The 22908-nt window shown below is 36.1% G+C and overlaps 1 protein-coding gene across 1 annotated transcript in view; it reads left to right on the top strand.

Annotated features, from left to right (window-relative positions):
* The first annotated feature begins 1254 nt into the window (after window positions 1–1254).
* The window catches only part of wdr1 (WD repeat domain 1), a 61516-nt gene continuing 39862 nt past the window's right edge, over window positions 1255–22908 (top strand). Inside the window, exons 1-4 of the mRNA XM_039751491.1 lie at window positions 1255–1431; window positions 2111–2232; window positions 13564–13654; window positions 15809–15956. Of these exons, the coding sequence (XP_039607425.1) occupies window positions 1416–1431; window positions 2111–2232; window positions 13564–13654; window positions 15809–15956 (377 nt within the window). The 5' untranslated portion in view covers window positions 1255–1415. The remainder of the gene's footprint in view (window positions 1432–2110; window positions 2233–13563; window positions 13655–15808; window positions 15957–22908) is intronic.

The following is a 22908-nucleotide window of genomic DNA, read 5'->3' as shown; positions in this document are numbered from 1 at the left end:
TGCTCATGGCTGTTGGATGCGTGTGTGAAGAAAAGACTGGGACAGAGTTGTTTTGAATGAGTTTACCAACAATGAATGGAGGGAAACCTTCAGGTTATCAAGAAGTGCATTTGTAAGATGAGCGATGTGATAAATCTGGATCCTGTGACCAAACGTGCACCTCTGGCACTGACATACGTGAACCAACAGTGTGCTACAAAAAGAGACTCCTAAATCTTACCTGCAACCCACTTATGGTTACAGATGGCCATGTAACCAGGTTCCATGCAGAGATATCTATGTGTGGCAACTGGGTATTCTCAGAGACCAAATTCCCGGTTTCTTGGCACAAAGGGTGTACATGGCATTTCTGGAACTAGATTTCTGTGAATAATCAGGTGATTAAAGTGCATGTATATGCATTCATTGACTACCTTCATCCAACAAATTATTCAATATAAGTGTGTTAAGAAATGTTACTGGGGCTCCTTTATATAAACAGCAATATGCCTGCATAATACTTCACTGCTACTATAACTGCCAAGTAACAAGTTTTCTTTCATTTCAGTTTACTTTGTTTTTAGTCATTCTGGTGGATATGTATTTATTTAACTTTTGTAAAAAGCCAATTCCTCCTGGTAGCAAAGAAAGATCTGTCTGTCTGTCTATCTATCTATCATAGCACAGCATTCTCAGACGTGCTCATTGCTTTCACTGGTCAGAAGAGAATGCAACCCTGAACTGGATGCCAGTGACCTTACATATTCAATGTTTTATTTTTTTTATCTTGAACTCTCTGCTATCACTTAGTTGCAAAAATATTTAAATTATAGAATAAGATTCATTACTGTCGTTGCGTGCTAACATATGTTGAATATACCAGCAAACTGACGATTCCCCTCAGAATCTTGTAAAAGGCCAAATAAAGTCATTTCCTTAACTAACACTCGTGATCTCAGCAATAGATGTTTAAAGCGTACATGTCATTACATTGCCTTCTGTTCCTGTCATAGACTAAAACGAATGCTGAACTAAGGGAATCGATGTGTAAATATCACTTCTTTTAAACAAAACGCAAAACCTCCTTAAGCTGTCAACGCACCACCTTTCGTCTCATAAAATTTTACGCTAATGTTTGTGTACCCTAAACCTGAAGAAGGTGGGCCTTAGAGGCGGTCCCTTGGTTACGTCACTTCCTGATTCGGGTCGGCCCGAGAACGACAGCTGTTTCAGCCTGACAGTACTTGACTATATATGGTCAAACTACTGCGCAGACTGATTGGCGCAGGCTTCCGGGTTTCTTCGGCTAGCTGTTCGGCGGCAGGGTTTAGCGCAACCGGCTGTGACGATCTGTGGGCTCAAGGGAGGCTTGTTGTTCATTCATTGGCAACAACTGGATACTTTGTGGAAAGAAAGTCGAAGGAAACCCTGCCACTATGCCCTATGAACTCAGTAAGCGATATTTTTTTGTGGACCTTGCTTTCATAGTCCACATCCTGGTAGTGATCTGTCGTCTGGGAAGCGCTTGAGGAACCTCATTCGCTGTTCTCACTTCGTGTTGGTTTTAAAATGGACAGAGGGGCGGTTTGGGTGTACCCGGTTTCGTGCTCAAACCTCTAGTGTTTCATCAGCTCTGATTAGTCAGGCTTTTACGTTAAAATATTTAAAACTTCAGACTATTACAGCTAGTGCCTCGATCGTTAAGGTAGGCATTTTGGATGATGAAAATCAAGTAAAACCATTCGTACGATTCTGGCTTCTGGATTTTTACGTACATCTCTTGGAAGCGAGAACAGGCTGTTACTCGTTTTAATGACTTGTTCTGGCATAGGGATTTTATTTAACTTTGTAATGCATATCAGTAGACAACACTTTCTTTATGTCCCCATACAGTTTCCGCTGTTAATCTCACGTCTGTAATGTACAGCTGTTTACTGTATTTGGTGTATTTGCCTTAACATTCGTTTTGAAAAGCATGTCATAACAGGCGCCGCCCCGAAAGGAATTCAGATGGCGTAAAAGACGAAAACCGGGCTGTCTTAAGCCACCTATATTTTTTCGTTAAGTAGTTTATAATTAACTAACATCTAATATTAATTCACCAATTAATGCAGATTTTTTTTTGCCAAAGGTAAAGTTTTTGCCAGCCTCCCTCAAGTTGAGAGGGGAGTTTCCAAAGTCCTCGGTGGAGATCCCAAAGGAAACAACTTTCTCTACACCAATGGCAAATGTGTTATAATTAGGAACATTGATGTAAGTATACTGTTTTTATTCGCATGCTCCTCTTCAACTTCCTGAAACACTCCATGTCTGGAAATGGTGAATTCGGCTTGGTTGACTGTCATGTTTAGAAACACACATTGGGATCCCTGATTTAATACTGAGTTTTAAAGAAAAAATAGATCTCATCAACACTAAAAATCAAGCATATATTCTTTATATTTAAGATCTGATTTCCAGAATGTAAGCACCTCTGTTATGGAAATGGTTTATTGGACTTGTCTTGGTAGTATCATAGAGCCATATTAGCCAAAGCAGCACATCAGACTTGTCCAGTTTCCTGCAACACTCCACAGAATTGTTCTTAAAAATAATGCATTTTATTTATATAGCACCTTTCTGATTAAATAAACAGGAACCTGTTAATTTGTCCACTGTCTGAGTGAATGTCTTGCAGTAGACTAGCATTCCATCCAGGCACACCATCTGCATTGTGTCCTCATGCTTAGACTGGATCTAGTATGGAAAAGCGAGTACTGTATAGACAATTATCCATGTGTGCTGTGCAGTTTTATAAGGTTAGCAAATAGATATTACAATTCAGGTACTTTTCTAATCCTCACAGATAATTATGTGTATATTTTATAGTCTTCAGTTTTGGTTTCCATGGATACATGTTCTGTTGCCCAATTAATCCAAGTTAGAGTGAGAAAAAGCCCTGGACATAGTGCATTCAAATGCAGTGAACATACCCACACAATTTAGAGTTGGCAATTAACCTAACCGCATGTCTGTTGGGATGTGGTAGGGGGGAAAGAGGAAAAAAAACAGGGTATCTGGAAGAAAATCCAATAGCCAGGTATAGGATTTAGGATTCAAATCCAGGTTACTGGTTCTGTAAAGCTGCAGCTCCGACTAAGATTTGAAAATGCATTATTGATGTTTTGATCATACTGTTGTGGTATATTTCTTTATTGATTGAAGAGCGCATTGATTGTTAGAAGTTATTCCTCCACTATGAATAATAATATGGCTGCATTGAATGTAAGTTATCAACTAGTCCTGGATTGCATCCCATCCATTGCAGCACACACAATATTTGGAGAAACACCCACATTGAGTCATATCACTTAAGATAACTTGCCTTTCTTTATGTAGGTACAAACTCCATGCATTCTTGCCTGGGCCAGTTATTAGTCACAACACCATTCCATCAAAACATTAATTTTTTTTTTTTTGGGTGCATCACATTTAACAGCACACATTATTACTGGATGCTTTATATAGTGCCCAAAATGCAGAACACTAATGTAATATTCAATAAATAACAAGGCCTGACGGTCTGAATGTACATAGGGATAAATTGAGAGTAAAATTCAGAGAATTAACACAGTGTTGTGTCTTTAGAATTGACTAAAGCTCCAAGATTTGATTTGTTGATGTGACTTTATTAACTGATTTAATGTACTATTCCCTTTGCAAGTTATGCATTTAATGTTTTTGTTGAAGTTTGAGAGACACCTGTGCATTATTTTGAGGTAGCATTTGTCAGGAATAAATTACCATGGTTGTGTGTACAATTTTGAAAACATTTTATTGTTTTTGCAAATGGTGCACAGTGGTGCGTATTGTAACTGATAACCTGAAAACACAGTTTTTGAAGCATAGTAGATACAAAGCTCAGTGTGACTGGAATAATCTCTTACACAGTATAACGTGTAGGTGGAAATAAAGTATGAAATCATACTTGAAGTGGCCCACAAATCCATTTGTTCAATAAGTATCATGTAGTGTTTTAAGTGCAGTTCCATCCAGTTTGGGTTTTCACTTGTGGTTGTATTAACAAAATACTGTATGTATTATGTTTAGGGTTACTCAGAAACCTTAGGACATTGCTTCTGTTCGTGGATTATCTCCCACATCTTGTCTGTGAAGTAAAGGGATACACTGTTTTTTACATTAGTTTTAAATCAGTGTTTTATTATCCTTTATCAGTAAAAATGTTAGTAAATTGAAATTTTGAGATGTGAAAATAAGTGAATATGGCAGAACTGTTCTATAGAATGGATCTCTTTTTATGTAAACAATGAGTGTTGATCTTGGGAACCATTAAATGCTAATCCATCATGTGTACTTTTTTTACCCAGTTTAGAATGTCTGGAGCCTAACCCTATTAATATTGCTTGTAAGGAAGGAGGTTGCCTTAGACAGGAACCAGTTTAATTTATGGCAGAATCACAAACAAACACACACACACACAGAGTGTCTTGCATTGGAAAAACACCTGCACAGACATGGGGAGAAGGTTCAGACTTCAGATAGTGCCCAAAACTAAGGATTCAAACTATTAGAGACTTAAGGACTGGAGTAAAATATGTCATAATTATACATTTTTGTTATTTTCCATTAGGTTTTCAATATATGGGAATTTTCAAGTCCTTCTGTGAAAGCTTTCACATTTATTGAATTATTTTATGTAATCAATTTTTGTTTTGTTAATTCATTGGGCACAAGAAACCTTTTCCTGCATCAAACAGTTTTACAAGCGGATGTGAATTTTACTGTTCAGTCCATATCAAGTGCTTAGTTTTTTTGAAAGTGTATGTATACCAGAAATACCTTTTAGTTAGTCATTCAATTTGTGACATAAAAGTTGTTGGATAAAGCTGTAATGTTTCATGAATATTTGACAATGCAAGATTTGTACAAGTTGTACCTATTCCTCATAACCATTCACATTGCCTGACTGCACACTTTTTGAAAAATTCTTACTTAACCATTAAGAACAACCCATCCGGAGATAAAAAGATGTGAATGCGGTGTGTGTTGTGTGTGGTTTTTTTTTTTCTTTCTTTCTTTTTTTCATAAGTGGAAAGCCAACATTCACTTATTGATATGTGATGATTCCCTCATGCTTCTATACATACGTGGTATGGCATTGTTGCTTGTAATTCTGTATGGGTCTTGTCAGTTTGAGAATGTAACATCATTACTTCTCTACTCGCATATGCACAGTTTTTGTCTTCTATTTTTCACACAGAGGTTTGTACATATGTTAAACTACGTATCAGGATAGGTTCTAATTAATGTTGTGATTAATTTGTGTTGAGTTTTCAGCACAGTATGATTTCTATCTATACACTTCACTGCTGACCACATCAATTAGAAAAGTTAAAATTTACATTAATTGTAACCTTATTTAAATCTTTTGTTTCACTACCAAAGAGTTGTCTTTCATCTGCATCAGTAGAAAAGATTTTCCAGCAAAACATGGCTGTAATTTCAAGATGTTGATTGAAGACGGATGGTATCTTGTATATGAGTGGTGTCTAACAGTCTGTTTAATAAAGCAGGACTGGTTCAGCACCCAAGTGTTTTTTTCTTTTAGCTTTAAGGTGTTTGGTTAAAATTTGCTTTTGAGATGGCATAATTCACATACAGTACCTCAAATTGGCTAAACATTTTTTTTCTTTACTAAATAAAAGAATTTGTGAAGAGCTTTTACCAACTTAGTGCTTTGTGTTTTAGGTTATTAAGCATCTTTTAGTTATCTCAATACGTATGTGCAATGTTGCATTAACTCTGAAAAATAAGCACTGTTTTTATTATTTATTTTTTATGAAATACTATGTAGAATTGAGAGTTTATACTGTATGTTATGTGTACCTGTGACTTCATATCTTTGTGAAAAAACTGAGCAAGTGAATTGTCAGTGTTCCACTCTTGGTGGGTAATTTAAAGTAATCTCAAGTTATTTCCTTATCTTTCTGCTGTGGAGTTAGTCGCTAGCCTTTCTGATTTTACTAAGAATAGTGAGCTTATTGTGTGTTTTTTTTTTTTTTAAAATCTGGTAGCATGATAACCCATTTATTTTGGAAGGGTGTTGGACAAGTAAAGAGGGACAATATACATGTTGAAGTAACCACTTGCAAGTTAAATTTAGAACATTAACATAATCCATAATTGAAGTCGCACAGATCTTTTAAAACTGAAAAGTTGAATACATTTGCCATATTTTATGTAAAAAAATTCTGACCAACTAGGAGCAGAATTCTTTCATGTAGACCAGGTGTGTCACTTTAATGTGGCCTGTGTCATCTATATTCAAAACATGTTACATGTGATTTGCGATGACAGGTTGGTTTTCTGAAAAGACCTTCTTTAATGTTCTTTACATTTACTAATTGTATCCATTTGTCCAAATTATATTAACAGTGACTATTCAAATTCATCTTCAGTGTCGTATCACGTTTATTTGTGCAGCACAGCACATCACACCTACTAAATTGTTAGAATAGGAACTACTAATGTCCCAGGAGGACAAACTAGGGTATTGGAAGGTGACACAACAGAGGCAGACAGACTAAGCTGGACACACTGCCATCACAGTCTCATGAAGATGACAGACAGACAAAGCTGCCACTTTGCTCACTTTTTAAAGCTACACTGGTGACCGGGCTGGTCACACTTCCCCGATACTAACAGGTTTGTTCTATCTATAATTTAAAAAAAAAAAAAAAGAGGGCTTTCGGATTTGCATGTCCTTATTTTGCTGGTGTCTGATGTATTCACAATACTAAAGTTACTGCATTTCTGACTGAAAGCATCTGATGAGCAATTTGTCAAAAGCATATAGAGAAACAAAAGCTGTATCTGTTATTTGTAGGTGATGACATGAAAATGCATGAAACAACCTTTTCTTTTATCAAATGCATCTAACGAATGGTTGTGCAGCACATTTACAGTAAAAGTCAAAAACTACTTCTGCTATAACTATCCAAAATTTATTAAGTCAGCAGTTCTAGTGATTGACTACAAATATGTTTTGATAAAGTAAAAAAACAAAAATAAATGGGGTTTGTACTGCTTTCCTTATTTGTGTGTATATCACATAGTATGAGTGGTAAGAAACAAGTAATGCATAAGTAAAATCCATATTTACTGTATAATTGCAATTTAGGACTTGGGAATGATTAAATGGTACAATGTTTATATACAAAAACTGTAAAATACATTAAAAGCATAACTAAACAGTAAAAGTTGTAGTATAATTTAATGGTAAAAATATTAGAAAGAAACAAATGCATGTATAATTGTATTTACAGTGTTTCACCTGCCAATATTCTTTAATTGTTTCAATGTTGAAGAATATTTTATGACTAATTGTTGTGTTTCCAGAGATTCGCAATGATTCTGACATAAAACAAGGAATGTTTATAAAAATGTATTTAATAGAAAAAATGTAGCATCTATATATTTTCTTAAAGTTCTCATCAACCTAATTTAGTGTTTTTTTTTCTCATATTACAAAATTTAAACAAAAAAAGTAATTCTAAGCACTTTGATATTCTAATAAGTGAGTCTATAAATAAAAGACCACTTTTATATGTTGTTTATCAATATTAAATGTCTACAAATCCAGTGTAAGCAGCTTAGTCAAACACTGGCCTTTAATTAGTTCAATCAAATGGCAATACTGTAATCATAATAAAATTGCAGGTATGTACTTAGTTCATTTTATATAGTAGTATACTTGTCTATGATTCTGAATATTTTTTTGATAGTTACATGATTGGAATTCCAATCAATTAATTGTTAAATTAAGATAAATTTTCTTTACTATAGCAGTAGCTCTCAGACTTGGTCCTGGTGATTCCATGTTGCTTTAAGTTTTTGTTCCCTCCAGTTTCCATCACTTGAGGCTGAAAGACTGCAATAAAGCCCCAGTGTCAGCCCCACATTGTGTTCATTAGTAAATAATGAATGCAAACTGTAAAAACTAAGTAATAAAAAAGAACACTAAATGATTCCCATGTAACATGCGTACATTAAATAAATGCTTGGTACATCTCTCTAATTAAAAAAAAAAAATCCCGGAGAGAAACGGTAGGTCGCTGAGATGTGATGTTCACGTTAAGATCACGGAAGACACTTAAAAGACCCATGAGACTAGAGAGATTGGCCACAGAGCATCTCGCGGGGACCTTAAAAATGAGACTTTGCGCCAAGAGATTAGAACATGAGATTCTTGCAAGACACGCCCTACTTACAAATAAATAAGAGCAAGGGCAGCCAGCAGCACACTCAGTTGTGTTTTGGCTTTGAGCACACACAGATCCAGGGCTCTCAGCGCACATAAAGCGTATAAGGACAATACGTTATAAATGAAATGTAGATGACTAAGTGAAGAAGAAAGCACCGCAGAGAAAAGGGACTCAAAAGCGTTGGCGAGACAAAAAAGAATAACCTAGGTGCAAATTCAGAAAATAAGGACAGTAATCATCAGCCCCGGAACAAGTGGAAATCGGGGAAGCTCATCCAATCGGGAAGTTGCCGCTATACACATGCAGAGCAGGTTAGAGGTTATGAAAGTAATGATAAGTAATTATCAGCCTGGAACAAGTGGAATTGGTGGGGAAAAAAAAAAGCATGTACAATCGGGTCATTGGCGCTATACACATGCAGAACAGGTTACAGATTATGAAAGCAGTGGAATTCGAAAGGCTCAAAAAAAAAAAAGTTGGCGTGATACACATGTGGAGAAAGTTAAAGAATAATAAAGTAGGAAAATTAGAAAGTATAAAAAAAAAAAAAAAGTAAAGATTGCAGGAGCGCAAAAAAATGGAAATTATTACTTGAAAAAGGAAAAATAATCACCATGGACCAGGTGTCACAAAAAAAAAAAAAAAAGCAGGATAAAGCGAGGTCAGAAATAAAAAACAAGGGGCCAAACACTTGCAGAGCAGGTTAGAGATAATGAAAACTAGAATTCAGAAGGCTCAAAAAAAAGTTGGCGCGAAACACATGCATAGCAAGATACAGAATATAAAAGCAGAAAAAATGACAGTGTCAAAACAAAGAAAGTAGCATTAGCGCAAAGAAAGAGAAATTATTACTCGGAGAAATAACGAAAAGGCAAATAGAGGTCGAATATATGGACATAGGTGATATGTCAGAAGTATGTAAATATTATAAGGCTTTGAAGTTTAAGTCAAAAGATTTCAAAAACTGAGTTTTCCTCACATGCATTTATTGGTTACTTTGCAAAAAAAATTAACTGCTGATGATGTAGATCGTTTTCTCTGTACTGAAATTCCAAATGGAGAAAGCTATCCTGAATTATGGTACAAAGTCATTAAACACGTCTCACGGAGCTCATTTAAAAGATTCAGAACGTTGGGACTCGAAAGATTCCAAATATTGTTTTTACAGAAGTTCTGAAATAAAAGTGAAACTAATGAAATAGCAACAATTCAAAGAAAAAAAAATCTTAAGTGTGTATCCAGATAAACAAAAACGGGGGTTGGCGAGCGAAGCAAGCACAGGGCAAAGCCCCCTAGTTTTAATTAAAAAAAAAAAAAAAAAGTTACAAAGATAACATCTTGCCTGAAGAAGGGGCCTGAGTTGCCTCGAAAGCTTGCATATTGTAATCTTTTTAGTTAGCCAATAAAAGGTGTCATTTTGCTTGGCTTTTCTCTACATTCATAATGGCTAACACGGTACAACACCCTAGTAGTACAAACTTAGTTTAATTATACCTATAGTGACTCATAAATTAGAACATTTCTAAATTTGAAAATGTACGCATGGTGTAATATTCAGGTGTGTTTAAAGGCTGTGCATGCACTGTAGCTCTCAGTGGACTGAGTTCACTAGGAAGGTTCTAGAGCCTTCTCAATCCTTATCTCACCAAGACTGAGAGACTGAAAACAAGACTAGACAGGACTCGAGATCATCAGAGGGACCAATCTCACGTACACACACAAACCCCATATTCATACACGGTGACAAACCTTTTGTAAAAAATTCCTCCTTTGGTTGAGCTTGAGTAAAATAGTGTCGGTAAAATGCTGAGTTATTATCAACTGTGGAGAATGGAGATGTAAGGTTGGTTTATTGTCTGGTTGATTCCAAGTTAATGTTGGTCTACTCTGTGCATAACGGCTTACACTCGACAGGGTACCTCACTTATAAAATGCAAGCAAGTAAAGCAAAAGGTTATATACTTTTATAGTTTGGAAGATCATTTAATTTATTTTTAAACAGCTTAGAAATTTGGATTAGTAAAATAGCCTGTGTTTTGAGATAGCTAAGAAGTCTGCATAAAGCAGAAATGATTTGCCTTGCTGGACTTGCCAAGGTAGGTTCACTCACCCCCATAATTTATTCTTTGACAGTGAATAACTACAGCAAATAACTATCTACCTGCATTTCATTAACTTTTTGGGGAACTGTTTGATGTCCGTAGCGATTCTCAGAGGTTGAACAAAGAAAACAATATCCAAAATTTAACTTGGTGTAGCTGCTGTCAAGGTAACATTTGAAACAGTAAAATAGTTCATAGTTGAAATCGCACAGAATGCTTCTCTGTTTTGTGGGAGACGAGTTTGCAGTTTTGCCAGTGCTTTTTAATAGGAGTTTTTGAATTTTCAAAATTTTGTTTGTTCAAGATATCTAAAAAAAACATTGAAACATGTGTGCCACACTTCAACAAAATTTGTCCAATGAGGTTGACTTGTTGACAGACTGACACAGTCTATCACAATGTTTGCTGGGAAATAATTGCTTATTTAATTAGTCTAAGAGTCATATTGAAACACAGAAACAAAGCATACAGCCACAAAGGGTCTCAAGAGCTAAATTTATGAGCCGCTGGACTTTTTTTTTTATAAATGTGTGTGGGGTTGGAATAATTAGATCTCAATCACATATAGCCCCATAACTTGTGGACCTGTAAATTATAATGATTTTCACATTATGTATGAATGCACCTAAAAAGTAATTGCTCAATCTGTTATCACTGTCAAAATTCCAGAATCTTATTATTTTTGAGAAAAAAGTTGTACTGTAGATTTTGCTCTACAGTGATAATGATTTTGCATTTTTTGTAGACTTTTGTGCCCCAAATGCAACATTGTTCAAGAAACACCCTCATTGCGTTCATGGCCATTTTCTGGGTTTACCCAGGTTAGCAGGTTGCTTCGAATCTTTTTCCTCCACTCCCCATAGCCCTGGGTATTCTTTAGGGTAAGACCTATTCTCTTCACATAATTTGGCATTGGCACCATCTTTAACCACATATTCTTTGTTCTTCCTTTTGTCCTTATCCCTTCCATTTCTTTGTTGATGCACCTTTTAAACAAGTCATCCCTTTGCATTTAATTCAACAAGCTCAAACCACCTTAGCCAGTTTCTCTTCAGCAAAGCACCTATCCCCTTCACATAAAGTCTATTTTTTTCACTCAATTTATCTTCCTCTTTGGGACTCCAATAAAATGATTCATTTCATTATATATATTCTCACACAGTCAATGAATTGATATTGGTAATTAAGCACTGCTTAAATACAAATGCACATATATGTTTTAATTGTTTTAAGATATTAATAACACTAAAGCTGTTTGCTCTTAAAATATACATTTACTACATTTATAATTTTTTTGTAATTTAGTTTATGTGCCTGACATTCATAATTCTTGGGGTGTAATTATAAATATGGATTACCATTTTAATTACGTAGTACTTGTTTATTACCAAAACATATGCTGTGTGACATGCAGAAACAAATAAACACAATACAGATCTTTAAAAAGGCCTAATGTTTAGTAGGCAGCGATTTCAAATTTGACTATCTAATGGCTAATATTCCAGTGTCTCTTGCTCTCTGATAACACAACTTTCTACTTGCTGCACTGCAGGAAGTTTGCTGAAAAAAGAAAAGAGAGCGAGACATACTCTAAAGTAACCTTCGCTCTGTGCTGGCTCAACTACTGTATTACCTTGAGTAAAGGAGCAGTTCAACTAAATTAATTACCTTAAAGTTTAGAAAAGCAGAGGCTGAAAATATTGGGGTTTTTTTTGTGATCACCAACACTTTACTAAAAAAAAAAAATAAGAAGAAGATTGGCTGATTGAAATTGCTGGCCGATCGATCTGAGCCTCTGGATAAGTATGTGTTAATTTTCCCAGATATATGAATATTTGCTGTAGTGTTATTGCTTGCATCTCCAGTTGAAACCAAAGGATCAATACTGATTTATAATGACTTTACCATTTGCTAATATAAATCAAATAGATAGCAGGGAAGCAAGTAACCTCACTTACTGCATTCAACCATAGTAACTTTTGTCAGCACCTGAGGATACTTTTTCCACCATTCTATGCTGCCCAAGGTTAATCTCCTAATTTTTGTTCATGAAAGCTAAGTGAGTTGTTGTAAATATAGTATGTGTATGTAACCCCAAAGAATTCAAAATGTGTGTGCATGTATAAAAACCTTTTAATGCACTATTTCCATTTTTTTTTCTTTCCCAATTATTATTAAACAGTTCCGCTGTACCCATTAGGTATCATCTCTCAAAGCTCAAGTACTGATGTGTGTGTCTTATTACTATACCCAAGTATTCATAATCGGCAGAGATATTTAAAATGTGTCCTGGAATGACACATTATACAGAACTCTTTTTCACATTGTTTTTAGAGGCTTTCTTGCAGATTAAACATGGTACTTAATGTGAGCTCCAAAGCAACCATAAATCCCACCAAGTCTGGCTTCATCCTCACCACTATTTTATAAAATGGGCTTAACTAGAGATGGAAAGCCAGGTTAGGGGTTAATGAAATGCCCTGATGTATTTTCTTACCCCCTCTGCAGATCATCTGATGGCAAAACCACCTGAAGCCAAACATGTTTCACTTCTACCTCCAGACCACACCCTCTTACTGACCTCCTATCTGCCTGTTCTTTGAAACCTCCTCTTCTTTCCCACTACCTATAGAAACCAACCCCTTTCCTCTCCTGTCTAGTCCTGTTCTGGACTCGGTCTTCAGAGACAACTCGGTGGCAAATCCACTGCTTTTCAGCAGGGAATTTACAATATATGGGGTAAATCCCCAAATCTTCTTTTTCTGTGTGTCTTGTACTTATTTTAAAGCTTGTATTGTTGGAATATCTGCACTTTTATTGCCTGACTTCTGCTTTCTTGCATCTCATTTTTAAAATTCTGCAAATCCTAAAAACAGTTTTGCCCTCTTAATTGCTTCTTGGACCCACTTTCATGTTGCTTCTCTGCAGAGTTTTGGGGGTCAGCCTGTTCATTTTTAAGATTCTCAGTAGTTTTGTGTGTCATCCATTTCCAGTTTGGGAGATTTCTCTGCAGATGTAGTTTATCAGCACCTTTGCAGCTCTGCAACTGTTTTATACAGCTTTACTCTGATGCAAGTAATTTTGTCTAGTTAAAAGTAAAACCTATGTTTTCACTTGATGATTTTCCTCCTTTTTTCCATAAAGTATGTTTTTTTGCAGTGTTTTTATTTTTTTATTCATTTTCTTTTATTTTTGCTTTGACTTTTTTTCCTGTTTAGAATCCAGCAATTGCAGATATTTATACTGAACATGCTCACCAAGTTACTGTTGCAAAGTATGCTCCCAGCGGATTTTACATTGCTTCAGGAGGTACTGTATCATTAACATTTTGTATAGTATGATTCTATTTTCCTTTAGTTAAAACTATAATTCTGTTATAACTGGGAGGAAGGGGGGGTTGGTGGTGGTGTGTGTGTGTGTTTAAAAGAAAGTCTAGGTACACATTTATGTAACTCTTTGCTTTTTTTTCCCCCCAACATATATTTAAATACTGATGGGGTGGCACATTTTTAATTCATGGTAATATGAATTTTTTTTATTTTGATTGCCAGTTAAACTGAATAATGAATTGCAATGTTTTAGAAAATCAAATCAGAGTAATGTACTTAATTATTTCAACCGCTGCCCATATGCTAGTAAAATTTTATCTTTCCTTAAAATTGCATTATTTTTAAGATCCCAGTTTTCTATTGTCCCTGATAATCACCCTTGGTGCCCTTCCACTGTGCACAACTTGACATTTCCCCCATGTAGCTTGCATTAGAAATGAAAGCTACAGCTAAATGTGAAAATTTTTAGTTCTAGTATGCCATTATACTATTCATTTTTTTTTTACAAGTAAATGCAATTATGTTTTGTTTTACTCTTTTTATTCTTCACAATTAATTTTATTTGGTCACAGAGTACAGTGTATGCCGAGGCATACATTATAAAGTTTTTGAAGAAATCACTATTCTTGCATTGAAAACATGTCATCTTTTTATAGTCCGCTTTGATCATGTACCCCAAGGTTACTGTTGTTGTCAAAACAATGGTATTTTTGCCAAAGCAAAAACTATTACTTGTTAAATGCTAACTGTTGCACAATATTAACAATATACCATTCTATTATAGAGAGATGCGCCCTACCTCAAAATTAAGTGGCTATAGCACAACTTGCTGATGGGTTTATTTAAGTGATTGTTAACAAGACCATTCAGATTGTTTCAATTGCTCAGGTTAGGCTTTTGCTGAGCAGAAAAACACCCAGATTGTAACATTTCATATGTGACCCCTTTGTGGGTCCACTACCCAGACATCTTCTCAAGCTAGTGATTAGGGAAAGCAGAGATGGCAGGAATACAGAACTGCCTAGATGTCAATGGAGAGTTCCCAAAGATAAGTGCTCTGAGGTTGATTATTATGCAGATAAATTCTTCAAATGCACCAGCATTTTATATCATGGATACAATCTTTTATTGTGAAAGAAATGAAATGGCAGAAGTAATAAAAATAGCTGCTTTCTCCAGTCTTGGTGCTTTAACTATTTTGTTTATATGTTACACTGAAAGCTGAAAATGAAAAGTGCAAAACAACACATTGAGCTGTTATGCTATTAAAAATGAGATTTGCTTCTCCATTAAAAGTGAGAGTATAGCTAATATTAGCTTTAAGTACATGTGGTACACATTTCAGGGTCAGTTCAAATGATACCTTGTGGAAGCTTATCCAGTAAAATAGCATAAGTGGGTGTGTAAATAATATAGCAGTATATTTTCTGAATGTACAAGGTATGAAAAAATAATGTAGCTCATAATGCAGAAACTATCCAACAATGAAGTACATGTACAACTTTAATGGAGAGCCTACATAAGTAAATGTTTTTTTCTTATTTTTAAAGCAGTATTTAAATTATTTTCTCACAATACAGTGATAAAGTAAGCAAATACCAAACCATGGTGTGTACTGTACCTTCAATGAGTCATTGATATTGTATTTTTGCCTTAATAGTAAACAGAAAACATTGTTCTGTATATGAAACTGAATTTGCTTAACTTCTCTCTACTTCATTTTTGAACATCCCTCCTGATTAATTGGTTTTGGTCTTAATTTTATTCTTTCTCATTTACATTTTTTTCTTTTGTTTTATCCTTCAAGCATTTTTCATTTCTCTTGATGTCTTAGCTACAGTCTTTACAAACTTAAAGAAGTTAAAGTTCATTTTTCATTTTCTTTTGGGGAAAAAAAAATTTTCATGGCTGTATTTATTTGTGAGAGTTTAGAAAATCAGCTTTCACTTGTTTACTTTTCAGAGCAAACAGTAAATGTTTATTACCTACAGTAGTAAAGTCAAAATTCTATACATTGATTCTGCCCAGCAAAAGATAAAATTGTTATTCCTCAACAGCCTTCCTTTGCTGCTTATTGTTGTCTTAAGTGAAACGTTAAAATTAAATTGATGTGTTTCTTTTATTACAAAAATAGATATCTCTGGGAAGCTGCGAATCTGGGACACAACCCAAAAGGAGCACATACTTAAGTATGAATACCAACCATTTGCAGGAAGAATTAAGGACATGGCTTGGACAGAAGACAGCAAGAGAATAGCAGCTGTTGGAGAAGGGCGAGAAAAGTAAGTTAACTAACAGACAGCAAGTCCAAATTTATATTGCATAACAAGTGCATATTCAAATAGAACAGATTAATGCATAGATGTCAGCTTTTCTTTTTTAGAATGTATTCATCTCATAAAAATGACAGTATGTTACTAGTAGACAATTTGTAAACTTGTAACATTAAAGTATTTGAGTACAAATAATTTTTTTGATTTAAAACAGATGTTGGTATTCATCTGCAAAAATTGACTTCCAGAACGAACAACCTTGGTTCTGTCAACAGTTGCAGTTAGTTACAAAAGTTTTGTTTCCTTGAAAGTTTCACAACCAAATCATTTGGAATTATTGGAGTACAGCAAGAGAGTAAAGCATTTAGCAATGTTGAAATCCCCATTTTTCAAGAATGAATGCACTTGGCAATCGGCGATTTGATTTGAAGGATTCAGTTTTAACAAGCAGTTAGTGTAGTGCTTTAAAAGACAGTTAGATGACAATTAGATTTACACTGATTTTAGGATTTTACCAAAAAATTCCTCTCTTCAAAATGTGTGTATTTTTAATTCTTTTTTAAAGATTCCAATTCTTATAAATGACTTCAAGCTCTTTACTCCTCTCATCAAGTGTTACAAAGACCATTGTACTGAAATTGAGCATTTTATGCATTGACTAGCAAAATACCTGCGCTTCGTAGCGGCGAATTACTGCCTTAAAATTTTTATTAAGAAGAAAATTAAACCTTTTTAAACTGAGGGATACTATACCAATAATTATTTGATAAGGATCTCTTTGTATACTACATTGTGAGTTCAGCCCTCCGGTTGTAATATGACCAAGCTGTGCGCTGAGCTTACTCTTGAGCATGAGTTTCATGGTTTGTTTCAATTACGACAGTATTTGTAGGACTTGTGTTGAAGAGACATTCGGCAGCTGTCAAGTGTTGTAAGTATACAACCGGTTTCATCGATAACTTCACATCTAACTTTTGAGAGTTTAAACATTCATAAACATCAAAGTGTCCACTACTGAAATCGTCACCTGTCAATCTAAGATGTTTAAGATGCATTGGCGGTTGTCGAAAGGTGTAAAATATTTGGCCATTTCGGTACACTTGAAAGCGACAACCGAACAATTCAGTGGCAGCCATCAACTGACATGCAGCTGCATAGGTGAAGGGCTTAAGCATTTCACTCTTCTAGTGCTCCTGTGTAGAATAATTATCTCCTGTACCATCATCGGTCTACACCTTGAACCTGTCCCAGTCATTCAATACATAAGACACAATGTTCCTTCGGATATCAAGAGTGAGCCTGATATGGCTGTGCAATATGTAACAAAGAGAATGGAAAAGGTAGGTCCCATCTCGGGCATGGAAACCACTCGGTAAGTGACAATTCTTTGATCAATGGTGATCACCTTGATAGACATGTTAATGGGAGTACAGGTGGAATGATAAAGAAAATGGGTACCTGAAAAATGTAAAGTAAGTCTAAAATACGTACACAATAACTATAATCGTAATAAATGAACAAAAAAACATCGGAGAAGCCATGGATTAAATAAAAAGGCTGTAGTTATCAACAGGGAGACGTGAATCCCGTGGAGAAGCAAGGAAGGGAATGTAGAGACTGGAGCGATGGACGGCCTTATATAGCCAGACAGCCAACAACGTGGGAGGCGTTGGGATGGGGGACCCAACGCCTCACATGGTGACCGAGCTGCAGGCTATGGACGTATATATGTACGTAAGTAGGATTCAGTTAGCGTTGGGAACCCGCGTACAAAATTTCTTGAAGATGGGCCCATAAGTAACAAAGACCGTTGAAAAGTTCAATATGGTGGCCGACGGTGGCATCATACCACCAAAATAAGTATGTACATTGGTTTCGGTTAGTGCAGGGGGCTTGCCTACCAAATTTCGTGAAAATGGGGCCATAAATAAAGTTCAACATGGTGGACATTGTTAAACGTTACGCGTAGAATTTCGAAATGAAACCTGCTTAACTTTTGTAAGTAATCTGTAAGGAATGAGCCTGCCAAATTTCAGCCTTCTACCTACACGGGAAGTTGGAAAATTAGTGACGTTGGAAAGTTCAATATGGGCGGCTGACAGTGGCGTCATACCACCGAAATAAGTACGTACATTGGTTTCAGTTAGCGCAGGGAAGCCGCCTATCAAATTTCGTGAAGATGGGGCCATAAATAAGAAAGTTCAACATGGTGGACGTTGTCGACCGTTACGTGTAGAATTTCGAAATGAAACCTGCTTAACTTTTATAAGTAAGCTGTAAGGAATAAGCCTACCAAATTTCCGCCTTCTACCTACACGGGAAGTTGGAGAATTAGTGATGAGTGAGTGAGTGAGTGAGGGCTTTGCCTTTTATTAGTATAGACTAGCAGAATACCCGCGCTTCGCAGCGGAGAAGTAGTGTGGTAAAGAAGTTATGAAAAAGAAAAGCAAACATTTTAAAAATAACGTAAGATGATTGTTAATGTAATTGTTTTGTCATTGATATGAGTGTTGTTGTCATATCTATCTATTTATATTATATACTAGCAAAATACCCGCTTCGCAGCGGCGAAGTACTGCCTTAAAATTTTTATTAAGAAGAAAATTAAACCTTTTAAACTGAGGGAAAATATACCAATAATTATTTGTTAAGGATCTCTTTGTATACCACATTGTGAGTTCGGCCCTCCGATTGTAATATGACCAAGCTGTGCGCTGAGCTTACTCTTGAGCATGCAACGTACATTTGGCCATGTGAAAAGTAATCTTGTTTCAAATCTCACAGCTTGGATTGCTGCTGTCATAATCGGTTTGAGTTTCATGGTTTGTTTCAATAACGGCAGTATTTGTAGGACTTGTGTTTAAGAGACATTCGGCATCTGTCAAGTGTTGTAAGTATAAAACCGGTTTCATCGATAACTTCACATCCAGCGTTTGAGAGTTTAAACATTCATAAACATCAAAGGGTCCACTACTGAAATCGTCACCTGTCAATCTAAGATGTTTAAGAGGCATTGGCGGTTGTCGAAAGGTGTAAAATATTTGGCCATTTCGGTACACTTGAAAGCGACAACCGAACAATTCAGCGGCAGCCATCAACTCACATGCAGAACCATAGGTGAAGGGCTTAAGCATTTCTCTCTTATAGTGCTCCTGTGTAGTATAATTATCTCCTGTACCGTCATCAGTCCACACCTTGAACCTGTCCCAGTCATTCAATACATAAGACACAATGTTCCTCCGGATATCAAGAGTGAGCCTGATATGGCCATGCAATATGTAACAAAGAGAATGGAAAAGGTAGGTGCCATCTCCAGGCATGGAAACCACTCGGTAAGTGACAGTTCTTTGATCGATGGTGATCACCTCGATGGACATGTTAATGGGGGTACGGTTGGAATGATAAAGGAAATGGGTAGCTGAACAATGTAAAGCAAGTCAAAAATACTTAAATAATTAAATAAAAAGGCTGTAGTTATCAGCAGGGAGACATGAATCCCATGACGAAGCAAGGAAGGGAATGTAGAGACTGGAGCGATGGACGGCCTTATATAGGCAAGCAGCCAACAATGTGGGAGGCGTTGGGATGGGGACCCAATGGCGCCTCACACGGTGACCGAGCTGCAGGCTATGGACGTATATATGTACGTAAGTAGGAATCAGTTAGCGTTGGGAACCCGCGTACCAAATTTCTTGAAGATGGGCCCATAAGTAACAAAGACCGTTGAAAAGTTCAATATGGCGACCGACAGTGGCATCATACCACTGAAATAAGTACGTACATCGGTTTTGGTTAGCGCAGGGAAGCCACCTACCAAATTTCACGAAGATGGGGCCATAAATAAGAAAGTTCAACATGGCGGATGTTGTCGACCGTTATGACCGTTACGCATAGAATTTCGAAATTAAACCTGTTTAATTTCTGTAAGTAAGCTGTAAGGAATGAGCCTGCCAAATTTCAGCCTTCTACCTACACGTGAAGTTGGAGAATTAGTGACGTTGGAAAGTTCAATATGGCAGCTGACAGTGGCGTCATACCACCGAAATAAGTACGTACATTGGTTTCGGTTAGCACAGGGAAGCCGCCTACCAAATTTCGTGAAGATACGGCCATAAATAAGTAAGTTCAACATGGCGGACGCTGTTGACCGTTATCGACCGTTATGACTGTTACGTGTAGAATTTCGAAATGAAACCTGCTTAACTTTAGTAAGTAAGCTGTAAGGAATAAGCCTGCCATATTTCAGCCTTCTACCTACACGGGAAGTTGGTGAGTGAGTGAGTGAGTGAGTGAGTGAGTGAGTGAGTGAGTGAGTGAGTGAGTGAGTGAGTGAGTGAGTGAGTGAGTGAGTGAGTGAGTGAGTGAGTGAGTGAGTGAGTGAGTGAGTGAGTGAGTGAGTGAGTGAGTGAGTGAGTGAGTGAGTGAGTGAGTGAGTGAGTGAGTGAGTGCTTTGCCTTTTATTAGTATAGATTAAAACGTTTGCGCGGTTCTAAAGTAACATTGCCTTCTTATCGACTTAGTTCAACACCATATCACAGGGTATTGGAGCTGATCTTGGCAGCATCTGATTCTAACCAGGGATCTTTAGACAACATGTTACACTGACACAGAACCTTTTGTCCATTTCAGTGATGTCCACTGAATTCCATAAAATCACTTTGGCCTGGACCTTGAAGTTCTTTGAAGTTTGAGAATAACCCTGCTTTCGCTGTTCTGGTTGTTTGGATTACAGGTATAGTCCTCTACCAAAGTCTCATCCCCAGTTAAGAATCTCTCTAATATTTTTTCCATTTAAAACCAAGATTCTTCATGGAACATTGGATGCAGTGAGGATTTTAGGAGTTAATATTCTGGCTACCCAACATGCACCAACTTTGCTCATATAAAGTTGTTCATAGAGAGGGGATTCAGCAGACTCCAAACTACTCCCTACAGTGTCTACTGTCTCATGCACCATTTCTTTTATAGTTCATCATAACAATTTTCTCTTGGGTGGCAAAGTTTTCTTATGTCGTTAATATTGAAGGCCTGCCAGATTTTGGAACGTTTGAGACACTCTACTATAATGTAATTCTGCTTTCCATTTCTTTATGTGGCATATGAATGGGACTGGTCCTTGTACATGTTGACTAGGATAGAATGAATCTCTGAAACAGTATTATTCTATAGCATTAGAAACTTGAGTGCTATCATGGTTACATAATCCTCAAAAATTAACTACCATGTTTACATAGTTCTGAAGCAAGCCTACAAAATAAACAAGGAATGCAAACACTTATAATTTACATATTTTAGTACACTGGAACTATGTTTAGCAAGTTACAGGGTCTCCACAATATAAGATTACACCTCATAATGCATTTTGTTAACTTAACAAACTGAAACTTGAACAATTCCAGCAAAGCTTTTCACTGTTAATAGTACAGAAAACCAGATTCATCAGTGGGCACCTGGAACTATAGCAGACAGCATCATAATTCATTGAAATTCTCAAGTTATATACTAATTGTGTTTGAAGAGACCGTTATTGATATTTGGCTGGTCTATCACTCAATTACTAATTACAACAGCTGGGCAAACACTGGAACTTGTAACTTGTAATCTATTTTTTATTTTTTTATTTTTAAATGGACACCAGTGAGAACAGTAGTATATAATCAAGGGAATTTCTTTAAAATCTAAAATAGAAACCAAATATTTTGACTTATTTTATCATTTTGGTTTTCCACCTTTTACTTGGGAACACTTTTTTAGCTGCAAGATATTTGTTCTATTAAAATCTTGCTTTTAAATAAGTTATGTTAATAATCGTATTATTTCATATCTTTCTTTTTCTGTGTTTGAAACATTAAGGTAATTGTTTTAGAAGTGTTATTTAAACTGTTGCTTGAAAACAAAGCAAGAATAAACCTTACGGTGTGTGTATATATATATATATATATATATATATATTATTTTTTTCCTTTGTTTGAAGCTGTATCAGCATTGCCTCTTCTAATTTCCTTTTTTTGGATAGAATCGAGTGATCAAACTCTACATGGAACAAGTGTATCAGAGAAATGTACTTTCAAAGTTTTTAAAAAGATCTTGTAAAAGTAAATAACAATATAATGAGCAGAGAAAAAAGATCAATAATTTTAAATTACCGATAAATAAAAGCAAGAAGGGTGGCGCAGTGGTAGTGCTACTGCCTTGCAATAAGGAGACCTGGGTTTGCTTCCCAGGTTCTCCTTGCGTGGAGATTGCATGTTCTCCCTGTGTCTGCGTGGGTTTCCTCCGGGTGCTCCTGTTTCCTCCTACAGTTCAAAGATATGCAGGCTGGTGTTCCTAAATTGTTTTGTGTGTGTGTGCGCCCTGCGGTGGGCTGGTGCCCTGTGTTGTTCCTGTCTTACGACCTGTGTTGGATGGGATTTGCTCCAGCAGATCCCTGCGACCCTGTGTTAGGATATAGCGGGTTGGAGAATGACTGACTGACTGACTAAAAACAAGAATGAGTCTCTAGTTCTTCATGAATTGTTCCTGCCTTATGCCCTATGCTTGCTCGGATTATTCTCAGCTCTCCAACGACCGTACTTGGCATAAAGCAGGTTTAGAAAACGGATGGATGAATGAATTTGAGAACCAATGAGCAGTGTCATACACACAGTTCTGGATTTTTATAATAAATTCATGCATTGTACTGTATTACTTTTAAATACCCCCAAGTAATTTCATAGTATAAAGTACAGAGATGGAGGAAGTGTTTATACTGTATGCGTTAGTTATAGTGGACTAAGGATAAGTTAATAGTAAAGGTACAACACTGTCATTGGTAAATTCAGATTGTTGAGATAGTATCCTTAACTGTTATTGCAGTATTTGTTATTTGCATTTCTCTGGTGAAGGAGTCGTATTCTATTAATAGATAAGAAATGTTGAATGCTTTTCCTTACTGTTTTAAGAAATGTTTAAAAACAGAAAT

This window comes from Polypterus senegalus, chromosome 4 (assembly GCF_016835505.1).
Source record: "Polypterus senegalus isolate Bchr_013 chromosome 4, ASM1683550v1, whole genome shotgun sequence".
Lineage (NCBI taxonomy): Eukaryota > Metazoa > Chordata > Cladistia > Polypteriformes > Polypteridae > Polypterus > Polypterus senegalus.
The sequence above is the reverse complement of the archived record's forward strand: the minus strand, read 5'-3'. Positions and strand labels throughout refer to the sequence as shown.